Source organism: Callorhinus ursinus, unplaced genomic scaffold (genome assembly GCF_003265705.2).
Source record: "Callorhinus ursinus isolate GAN/ISIS: 27379988/994484 unplaced genomic scaffold, GSC_fseal_2.0 scaffold29, whole genome shotgun sequence".
In the NCBI taxonomy this organism is placed as follows: domain Eukaryota; kingdom Metazoa; phylum Chordata; class Mammalia; order Carnivora; family Otariidae; genus Callorhinus; species Callorhinus ursinus.
Window position 1 is genome coordinate 784,589 of NW_027397091.1, and position 11,304 is coordinate 795,892.

General features: G+C 55.9%; 1 protein-coding gene and 1 long non-coding RNA gene across 2 annotated transcripts; one reads left to right on the plus strand and one right to left on the minus strand.

Annotated features, from left to right (window-relative positions):
- Positions 1 to 4,728: 4,728 nt before the first annotated feature.
- LOC141370244 (uncharacterized) lies at positions 4,729 to 7,319 on the minus strand. Its single transcript, XR_012374133.1, has 2 exons — positions 7,150 to 7,319; positions 4,729 to 5,008 (listed from the first exon to the last, which is right to left on the minus strand). It is a non-coding gene; the product is annotated as an uncharacterized lncRNA (long non-coding RNA).
- A 61-nt stretch (positions 7,320 to 7,380) lies between these two features.
- Positions 7,381 to 8,832, plus strand: TMEM239 (transmembrane protein 239). Its single transcript, XM_025876665.2, has 2 exons — positions 7,381 to 7,488; positions 7,632 to 8,832. The coding sequence occupies exon 2, from the start codon at positions 7,643 to 7,645 to the stop codon at positions 8,099 to 8,101; it is 459 nt and encodes a 152-aa protein (XP_025732450.2). The 5' UTR covers positions 7,381 to 7,488; positions 7,632 to 7,642; the 3' UTR covers positions 8,102 to 8,832.
- The last annotated feature ends 2,472 nt before the right edge of the window (positions 8,833 to 11,304 follow it).

Genomic DNA, 11,304 nt, shown 5'->3' on the forward strand with positions numbered 1-11,304 from the left:
TTCCTGCCGGGTGCTCTGGAGACCCCCGCCCCTTCCTGCCGCCGCCACACGCCCCCTGCGGCTCCGCCCGCCCACAGCCCTCTCGCTGGCCTCGGACCCGGGGAGGGGAGCGGAGGGGAGGGGAGGGTCCTGGCTGAGCGCGCGGGGCGGACCCCCGGAGCGGCCGCCCAGTCCTCCGCAACCCCCCGGCCCCGCCCCGCCCCCTCCGGCGTCCCGAGCTCACCCGCCCGACTCGTGCGCTGCGCTCTGCAGTCCGCACAGCTCTTCGGCACCGCTCCCTGATTTCACTAAACCCTGGGAGGCGCCCGGCCCACAGTGGGCCCCTACTTTGCACAGTGCACCACGCCAGGCGCTTTGCACGTGGCCTCTCAATCAAACCTCATTTTACAAACTGGTAAACTGAGGCTCAGAGCGCCCAATTGACTTGGCCAAGGTAGCAAAGCTGAGAACTTTGGGGAGGAAACTACTACCCGATAGGGAAGTCCATCCAGAGCCAGAGGCCGCCTCTCAGGGCGGATGCGTCAGAAAGAAGAGGGGAAACTGAGGCGTGGGATGGGACGGGGAGCAAGGGGAGGACAAACCCTCTAGGAATCCTTCTGAAAGGCAACCCTACGGGCCCAGCCAGAGGCGGCGCTTCCCATCGCCAACCCCCTCCCCCGGCCCCGCCTCTCTTCTGTCCTCCTTCCCCTCCCCTCCCCTCCCCTCTCCTCCCCTCCCCTCTCCTCCCCTCCCCTCCTCCTTTGCTCGCCCGGCTGCCACGTTCCGGAGTTACATAACTCGAGGAGAGAAGCCGGAGCAGATACCCAGCTGCGGACAGAGGTGGAGGGACCGAGGCCTGATGCTCGCCAGTCCCGCCCTCCCCGCCGCGTCGCCCACCCCCGCCTCGTTGTCCTCCGGGGGCCGGCAGCCGGGGGTCTCTGCGGGCGGGGCTGCCCCAGATCCGGGGATTCCAGAGCGCAGGCCCTTTCCCATCCCCGCTCGCTAGCCCCCCCTTGATTCCCCCACGCCCGATCGCCTCGGCGAAGGAAGGCAATGCGTCCACTGTGCGCCTCTGGCCGGTGCTTTGTCCTTGCAAGGAACCCGCCGGGGAGATACTGGCAGCCCCACCTAGGAAGCGATGCCCACACGTGGCCAGGAAGCCTCTGGAGTGTGTGCCGCCCTGAGCAATGATTTCTTTTTGCAGGGCCTCTATCTATATAAATAATTTGAATCACCCCAAATCACCATTCTGACGGCCCAATCTCACATGATCTCTCGAAAGAAATCCCACGGCGTACCCCTGGAACTAGGTTCCGCCACCAGCAGGGGCGACCTCACGGACGCCAGTCCTGGAGCGCCTCGGGGCATGGGGCCCAACCCACGCACTCTGGATAGAGAGCCCCCGAAAGGAGTAACCGGGCGGGAGAAGGCCTGCGGGGTCCCGCTCCTGCCTTGGAGCGCCCTACCTGGATGGCACTGCTAGGTCCCAGGCACCAGAGAGGGGATTAGAAAAAACTTTCGGAAGGAGCACCAAAGCCGAGGGTTCGGGCAGCGCGGGGCTGGCCGGGTCAGGGGCAGAAAGACAGTACTCTACACTGAGGCTTCGTCGGGGTGGGAGGTCAGGACAGGCTCCCCTAGAGCTAGAAGTGGGTCTGAACAGGTCCTGAGGGCTGCTCCCCTTCCTCCAAAGCCCAATCTGGCCACCACTCTGTCTCTGGCCCCAACCTCACCCAAGTTTGACAGGCGGGTGTGAGAGGGTGGACGGGGCACCCGGCTAGGACATCTCAGCCCCCTGAGGCTCCCACCCACAGCAGCTAAATCAGATTTAGGTCAGGTTTTTCATGGCTTAAGTCCCTGGGGGCTCACCTGTGAGGCCCTTCATGACAGAGTTCTTCCCCACCCACACCTTTCCCACCTCATCACCCTGGGCTCTTCCCCTGGCTCATATGCCTCCAGCCACACTGGCATTTTAGCAGTCCCTCCAATGCACCAGCCCCATCCAGCCTCAGGGCCTTTGCACTGGTTCACCAAGTTGGCATCTTTGTCATACAGATTGCTTTTCAGTGTCACCTGTTTCCAAAAGCCTTCGCTGACCATTCTGTTGAAAGTAAGCCCCATTCTCTACACACACTCTATCCCTCACCCTGTTTTATTACCTTATTTATCTTCCAGGCATTCAACATTGTTTGAGATTATCTTGTTTTGTTCTGTGTTCACTGTCTGGGTCTCCGCCCCCAGCAAAGGTAAACAACACTCCAGAAGAGCTTTTTGTACCCAGATGTTCACAGCTCAGGGCCTAGATAGAACGGCACCTGGTCCCTTAGTCAGTGCTCAAAAAGTATCTGTGTAGGGGTCCTGGGTGGCTCAGCCGGTTAAGCATCTGACTCTTGATTTTGGCTCAGGTCATGATCTCCTGGGTCATGAGATTGAGCCCCGGGCAGGTCAGGCTCTGTGCTCAGTGGGGCATCTGCTTGAGATTCTTTCCCTCTGCTGCCCCACCCCACCACTTGCGCTTGCTCGAGCTCTCTCTCTCTCAAATAAATAAATAAATCTCGAGGGGGAAAAAAGTATCTGTGTAATATATTCAAGGTTGGAGAGGACCAAGCAGGACTGAGGGAAGCTGACTCTTCCCCAACAACACAGGGTTCTGTGGGAGAGGAGATGGCAGGGCCATGAACTGGGAGACGTGCCCCCGCCAAGGGACTGGTGGGATGGCCACTCCCGGCCAATCCTGTAGGGGCTCGGACCTGTGGGATGCTGGTACCTCTTGTATCCCCTGTGCCCCCGCTTACCCTTCTTCTTAACTCTCCTACCCCTTGCCTCACTGCCCTATTACAACCTTCAGGGTCCCTTCGTGGCCCTCTATGCCCCCTGAACCCCTCAGAACCTCCTTATGCCCTTCCATTACTTCCTTATCCCCTCAGGTATGCTTCCAGCTGGGCTGCCCTCTTTGGCCCCTGCCACTTGGTTACCTGGGCTGCAAAGGTGCCAAGCTGGGAAGCAGGCTGTGGAGGTGGCGGCTCAGATCTCTAGCCCCTGAAGCCAGGTGGAGAATTTGTCGTGGCCTCGTGAGGGCGAGGATATGGTGCAAAGCACAAGTGAGCGGGACTGAGCTGGACTGGGTGGAGACAGCTGCCCAAAAGGGATTGGGGTTTAAGGGATGGCCGGGGACTCTGCTGCCTCCAGGGTGGTCAGGTGGCTGGAGGGGGAGGGAAGAGCTGACTTCGGCACCATGTAGGCTCAATTTCACACCCACTTCTGCTGTTTGTTGTGTGTGGGTATCCTCGGACAGTAAGTTGCTCTCTGAGCCTCTGTTTCCTTATCTGTAAAATGGGGACAATGATAGCTTGGCCCCAGGGTTTTGGTGGTAATGAAGTGAGATAATATGTGGTTTCCTGGGGGCCCTGAAGCTAACCAGATGAATTAAAGGTGGGAAAACAGCTTCAGACAGTCCTCTTATTCCCACATACATGGATGGACTAAAACGATATCAAGAAAAGAAAGGAGGCTATGTGTTTGGCTGCACAAAGAGAGAAGTAGTAGCATCTACTGCCTGCCTGGGTCTCCTAATCTTCTGTCCCTGGTGCTAGGGCAGAACTCACTCTGCACTTGGTGTTCTCCCTGTGACGCAGGTGGGCATCGATGGGGACTCCCTCCCATGGCACCTCCATGCACTGGCTACACGCCCATCCTCTGCTCACCACCTCCCCCAGCTATCTCTCTTTTGTACATCAAGGTCTTTGCGAGCCCTGCTCCTCAAAGTGTGGCCAAGGACCAAGAGCACCAGCTCGTTAGAGGCTGGGTGCTTGTTAGAAATGCAGAAGCCCACCCCAGACCTACTGAATCAAAATCTGCATTTTTAACAAGATCTCCGTAGGATTCAACCCCCAGAGATTCACGTGCACATTAAAGGCTGAGCAGCACTAGGTGAGAGATTTAGAGCACCTCCATCTAAAATGCATGAGATTCACAACTTTCAAGTTTGATGGTGTTTGATGCTGTCACTGGAAATTTTATCTCAAGCTACAAGAGCACATCCACATAATATTTGGATATTGGCATTTCATTCATCCTGGGTGGGTATATTCCTGATCTCTGTAATATGACCCTATATTAATTTTATTTTTTTTAAAGATTTTACTTATTTATTTGACAGAGAGAGACACAGCGAGAGAGGGAACACAAGCAGGGGGAGTGGGAGAGGGAGAAGCAGGCTTCCCGCGGAGCAGGGAGCCCGATGCGGGACTCAATCCCAGGACCCTGGGATCACGACCTGAGCCGAAGGCAGACGCTTAACGACTGAGCCACCCAGGCGCCCCTTAATTTTCTTTTCTTTAACTAAATCATTTAGCCGAAATACTACAGAATACAGTTTTAAAGGTAAATCACTTTTAAGCTCTCAATAGAAGACTCTTTTCTATGCTTCTCCATTCCCAGATCAACCACTTTTAATTCTGTTATTTCTCCTTATATTTACCTCTATACTTCTGTTGCTATTTCCTAATTTTTCTATGTCTAAATGTTATCTGTAGGTTTCCTGCTATGGAATTAAGGATTCTGCTTTCTTACCACCCTCCCCAACATATATCTTCAAGTACACAAACAAACTCCTTCCATCCTCCCAAAGAGCTAAGTCACCGGAGTCAATATTCATTGCTTATATATGACCATGTAAATATTATTGTCCAACTTTTTGTGTTTCCTGGAGTTAGCACTACTTTGTTTTATCATTTGCTTGGTTTTCTAGGCATCAATTACTAATTTAATCCCAAAGCGACCCACAGAACTGAACATTTTGAACATATCTAAAAACCACAGATAATTTCATTTTCTTCTGGAGACATCCCTCCTTGGAGCATCTTGCTTTTGATTCCAGCCTGAGTTGTTTGCTTTCTTTACTCGGAAGCACGGCTGACATCCCAAGCCCTTCTCATCATTGCTTTCCTGCTTTTAGCCTCATCTCTTGACTCCCATATTGTCCTCTTAGTTTAATGCCTTGTTTTGCTGAAGCACATCCTCCAGTAGCTTTCTAGGAAAGAGTGTATACGAGGTCAAATTTTTGAGAACTTTCACGGCTTAGAATGTCTTTATTCTACTCTTGTACTTGATAATCATTTGGACAGATCTATGTTTTTAGGTTGGAAATCATTTTCCCTCAGAATTCTGCAGGCATCGCTTTATTACTCTGGGAAGAGCCAGAGCAGAAACAATCGATGAATGGTCCCAAGGGCCCCAGGACCATTGGCTCTATGCCAATGATGTCAAGTCCACCAGGCTTGAGTCTTTGGACAGGGCCCGCTGGAGGCGGGTACGCCGCCTGATTCTTGCCTGCTCCTCTCCTGGGGACTGTATGGCCACTGGCCCCTTCCCCCAGCCCCATCATTTTTTCCCTCAAAGTATGAGATGTGGAAAGGATTCTGTTCTTAATTATGATCCACTTCTACCCTTGCCTCTTGTCACTAATCTGAGATGTGCTGGAACCTCTGCAGCCACCACCCATTTACAGATTATCATGGGGATAGGTTTCCTTTTCAGACGATCAGTCCCTTCCTTATATGTTCATCTGCCTTACTTTCATTCTCAGAGGGTAACTTTAGCCTCCGGTTTGGGGGTTACTATGTTGAAGCCCTCTTACATTACCTATGTCATTCCTGGAATCCCAGTATCTGAAACACTTCCCACAGACCACAGGGCTTAGAAACAGCCCCCTCCTGCCCCACCCTGTAGCAGTCCTGTGGGAGCCCAGCCCCAGAAAGTCTCAGGGTGCTTCCTGGCAGAGCCTGCCTCTGCATTTCAGGGCTGTAGTCCTGAAAATTCCCCCACAAGGGCCCACAGGCATCCCCCAGCTCTCAGGGGAGAGAGAGCTGCTGACAGGAAGATTGAATGATTGCCCCTGGACACAGAGCTCTGGGAACCCTCAGGAGAAAGAAAGCAGTCCTTCCTCTCTTGCTCAGCTGCCCACGTGATGATGGGGTTGGAATGCCTTCCTGGTAACTCAGATCCTCACGGGGGCCCTGGGGCAGAGAATTCACGAAGACCAGAGGATGAGTCTTAGTTCTCAGAAATCACTGACTCCCTTCTGACTTAGCCCCACCTAAACCACCAGCTGCTTAGGAGGCCAAAACCAGCAACAGCCCCCTCTGTACCCCAGGGCCCCACCTGGCAATAGGTCACAATGCCCCAGCTGCCCAGTCCCAGAATGGCTGACTGGAGTGGGAGATGAGGAGGGTGTGGTGGGTGGGTGTGTGGGGAGGGGGGATTCCCACAGAGCTAACTCTTGAGTGTCTGCCAGGGCCTCGCCCCCTCCCAGGCCCCCCCCAACACTAGTCCTTCCTGTCACCTCCACCTCTCTCCATGGCCCAGCTCTGCTCACCCATGTGCAAAGCCCTTCCTTATCCTATCCCAGTCCCCCCCAGAGGCCTGGGTGCTGGGGAGGGGTCGCATAGTCCAGTGGGTCCATGCATGTCCCCCTGGGGCCCTAGCGTGGCCCAGCTCCGGGACAGTGTCCTAGGGCTGGGGGCATGGGGGCTGACAGCTGGCTGGCCCAGCCTCGCTGCTGCTGGTCAGCTTCCTGGCCCCCGACCTGCTCCACTGGTTAAGTGTGCAGAGCCCAGCAGGCGGGCGATCGGCCAACCTCCCGAGGCCCCACCGCCACCCTCTCTGTCCACAGGCCCACAGGCCCCCCGCAGACACTCCTCCCGGGAGGCTGGAGTCAGGGGGCCGCACTCCTGCCTGCGGTGGCAGTCATGGAACGACTCGGCCCCCAGGAGGCCCTGCTACTGGCACTCCTGGGCCTGGGGCTGCTCCTGGGGGCCTGGGGCTGCTCCTGGGAGCCTGCGGCGTGCCCCTGGCCCTGCCTGGCCTGGCCTTCCGCCCCCATCCAGAAATACACTGGCCCCGCTGCTTCCCCAGATCGCCTTTTCCTCCGTCCTGGGTTGAGCAGGCAGGAGGGAACCCCTTTATCTCCAGCCTGAACTGCAGGGGCCCTTTGGCCCCCCAGCATGGGTGGCGGATACCTGGGTCTGCATCTGAGACAGCAAGAGAAGGCGGGGTCAAGGGACAGGGAGCCAGGGCAGGATGTGGCGGCCACCTCTGAGCTTGTGGGTTTGTGGGGGTGGCCATTCTGGCCTCCTCTGTGGTTCTGGAGAATGGGTGGCCAGAAAGACTTACAGGAGAGCAGAGTGGGGTTGGATATCAGTTAGCAGGGTAGGAACAGGGATCCAGAGAGGGCTTCCCACAAGAAAGCATGAGAATCTGTGTCTGGGGGCTCACCAGACACCCCTGCCAGCCTGGAGGGTCCGTGGAGAGGGATTCAGGTGAGCCTCACATCCTGCAGTGGCTCCTCTCTTGGCGGGACCCCACCCCCACCCGCGTCACAATGGGGATCCTTGGGGGCGGGCAGGGGGGTGAGGGACCGGGGGGCGGGGGGGGTGGGGGGGCTCCACTCTGGCTGCTAGGCCATCCTGGGCGCTGCAGGAAGCAACATGACTTAGGTGGCTCTGCCCGGAGGTAAGATCCAGGCCCCAGCTCAAAGTCCCAGCCCGCCCACGCTGGTCCCCTCCTGATCCCTGCATCCGCCCCCCCCCCCCGCCTGCCTGGAGGCCCCAGGGTCTCCAGGGCTGCTCCTGCAGCTGGCCTGGCCCTCTCCGCAGGTGCACCAGCCATGACACCGCAGCCGCAGGTGGAGACAGATGCCATCGGGGCCGGCGAGGGGCCGCAGCGGGCCGCGCCCTGGTCGGCCTGGGCCACGCGTCAGGCCTGGGTGCGCTGGTGCCTGTGCCACGTGCCTCAGAGCTGGGCCCAGTGGTGGGCCACGTCGGGCTGGCGGCAGCCACTCCAGCGTGTGCTGTGGGGGCTGGAGGGGATCCTCTACCTGCTGCTGGCGCTGATGCTGTGCCACGCGCTCTTCACCACGGGCTCCTACCTGCTGAGCTCCCTGTGGCCCGTCGTGGCCGCCGCATGGCGCCATCTGCTGCCAGCCATCCTGCTGCTGGTGCTCAGCGCCCTCCCCACCCTGCTTTTCACCGCCTCCTTCCTGCTGCTTTTCTCCACGCTGCTGAGCCTCGTGGGCCTCCTCACCTCCATGTCTCACCCAGACTACACTCAGGACTTGGACCAATAGAAGGGCAACCCCATCCCGCTGCCTGTGTCTGTTGAGCCCTGGCCTAGGGCCTGAGGCCCCAGGGAGGGGGAGGGCAGTGGCTTCAGCAGGCCCCAGACCCCACCCCCTCAGGCCCCCCAGCCCCGCCCCTGCCCCGTCCCTAGCACTGCTCGGGCCAGGCATGATGTGGCCTAGAGCTGGCCGGGTAGACCGGCCCGACCTCTGGCCAACTCCCTCAAGCCGATGCTCCAGGTCCTCAGTGTGGGGCATCGGGGGCTTTGAGAAGAAGGGGCAGGGCAGAAGAGGGAGCCAGGGGCAGAGCGTGGCCAAGCCGCCGAGAGTTCCCACAAGGGTGTGGTGACACCACCAGGGCTCCCTTGGCAACTGGCAGCTGCTTTTCCTCACAGATGCTCAGCTGTCTCAGCCGCAGACTCATTGAGAACTTCTAGCTCTGTAGCCCTGGTACTAACGCCCCTCTTTCCCCAAGCTCTAGAAAGGGGCCACTGACAGAAACCTAGCTGAGAGAGGGCTGGCCAGAAGCCCCGTGAGACCTCAACTAACTCACCTCCCGCTCCTTTCTGCCCAGGCATCCCCCACTCCCTAGACTCCCTACTTTCTGCCTCAGTGAGCACCCCCAAGTCTGGGAAGTGGGCCAGCTAGGGTAGTGAGGATCCCAGAGGAGAACTACTTTAAGATTCCTAAGGTCTGTGATGGAAAAATGAACAAGAAGTCCCATTTCCCCACTTACACAATGTGTGGCCATAGCCAATTAATTCTTTTGAACTTCGGTGTTAAGTGGGTCCCAACCCTGTCATGGGGTTGTTGTGAGTCAAAGGCAATACTGCCTATGTGTGAGGTACTTCGTAAAGACCAGAAAACTGTAAGATATGATACTGAAGTCTGAGAATAATCTGTAGGCTCAACGGGTCTTTTGATCCTGAAGGTGGTTCAAAGAGCAGGAAGCTTCCCTGGGCCTTCAGAGAAACGCTCTGTCATGCATACAATTTTGGCCCTCCGATGGTAAACAGGGGTGGATGGGTGTGGACGAGATGTAAAACGTTGTGTGACATGAAATCTCGAAATGTGCACATGCTGATCCCTCCTGGTTGTGAAATGCTTGGAGCTGAGGCCTGGCGTCCAGAGACGCCTGGACAGTTGTGTGAGTGGAGAAAGCAGAGCCCATGAGTTTCTGAAGCTGTCCCGACTTCTGCTCACAGCTCCAGGAAGGTCTGGAAGGGGGCATCCCTTCTTGCCCAGCATTCTGGCCCTTCACACAGCAGCTAACCCTCCAAACAAAACCGTGATCTGTTATTACCAAGTGAGGCACATGGTAGATAGTTTACCCACAGCTCAGACCCACCCACTGGACCCCCACCCAGTTCCTGACCCTCTCTGTCTTCCACCCAGTCGTGACCCCACTGGATATCTAACCCTAAAACTTCTGCTCCTGAAGCCCTAGAACCAAAGTTCCTCTCTCCTGCCACCTAAACATTCAGGCCATGGGAACCAGACCCTAGAACCTAAGTTTATTTTTGCTAAAAACCCATTTGCTGTGGAGTTTCATAACCATGCAGGCCACTGGTCAGAGGCCTTCAACATCAGTGCCCCAAACCCCAGGCACAGTCCTTTCTTCCAGTTTCCGTGTGGTTCTCCCACAAATGTGGCCTGGTAGGAAGGGCAAGGTGGGACATGGAGATGGTGAAGCCTCATGATTAGCCTGGGCTCTGGGGTATCGGCTGAGGATGGGTTTGAATCCCAGCACTGTTACTTTCTAGCTCCGTGACCTTGGTGGAAATTGTTAAAGTTTACCTTCTTGAACTTCATTTTCCTCAAGGGTAAAACCAAGGCAAGAACACCTGTTTTAGGGCCCCTGTGGGGCTCGTGGCATGTGGGCAAAATTCCTGGACTGACTCCTCATGCCATAAGCTGTAGCTATGCCATTTTAGAGATGAGGAGACAGGCTCAGGATCGCCGTTTGCCAGTGGCAAAGCCAGTGTGTTTGAATCCTGGTTCACCCTAGTGGGCTACTCAAGCAAATGCGATGGAGGAAATACAACCGCATGGAAGACCCTGGGGCTTCTCAATACCTGTTCTTAAGAGCTCCTGTCAGGGATGAAGCCAGGATGCCAGTCTTGGGTCTCTCACTGACTTGGCTGGCCATTGCTGGCCAGGGACATCACTTCAGAGCCTTGGGGCCATTATGATTAGGGGAGAGAGGAGGTTTTGGCCCAGACCAGGCACACTGCAGAGATGGGGGCAGGAAGGATTTGGACAGAAGCAAGGAGAAGGACTTCTTCCCTTCCTCACATAAATATATACCTTCTACCTTCCTGTGTCTGCTGGTAGAGGATAAGGTGGTATGGCCAGACTGCAGAGCTGATGGGCAATATTTATCAAATTCGATCAAACCATACCCTGTGACCCAGCAGTCCAAAATGAAGTCTCATAGAGGCCCGTAAGGGCCTGGCTCCTCAGAGTGGTCCCACCAGGACCAGAAGTATAGGTATCCCCTGGGAGCTGGAGAGAAATGCAGAGTCTCAGCGCCCCCCCCCCACCGCCAGGCCTGTGGAATCAGAGCCTGCATTTTAACAAGATCCCAGGTGATATGCACGCAAATGTTTGAGAAGCGCTGCATAAGGGGACGTATTTGAGAGGGATGATTGTACTATTGGTGGTGGCAGGAGATGGGAAAGGTAACATAAGGTGGATGAACACAGCAGTTAGGAGAGGAAGCTGTACGCATTGATCTCGAAATCCTAGCACTGAGTGAAAAGAAACTTGAATGAGAATACAATTCCTTTTACACAAATTTAAAATGTATGCCAGCAAAACTTCTTTTTTTTCCCCTAGAACACGTGAAAACAAAAGATAAACAGAAAGGAATGGCCGACTCTAGGGGCAGACAAGGGGGAGTGTAGTATACAGATAAAAGGGAAGTGAGGGACCTTGGCATCATGAACGTCATTCCTGAAATTCCTTTAAATGTAGATAGAGTCACCCGTTTAGAGTTAAAAAGCTTAAAAATGCAAGCCTGGGGCAAATGAACAGGCTGGAATGAAGGAGTTCTAGGCCTTTCTGATTTGGGCCAAGAAAGGAGAGCCGCCCAGTTGGCCTGAGTGACCTGGACGGTTAGGTCGGTGTCTTTGCTTGGCCTCCCGCACCGCGGCCCGCAGCCTGCTCTGATGGGGGTGGCGGTGGGGGTGTCGTGGGCACCCGGTCACCCG

What these genes read in the sequence shown, in the direction of transcription:
- TMEM239 (XM_025876665.2), top strand. Translation starts at nt 7,643, where the DNA reads ATGACACCGCAGCCGCAGGTGGAGACAGATGCCATCGGGGCCGGCGAG.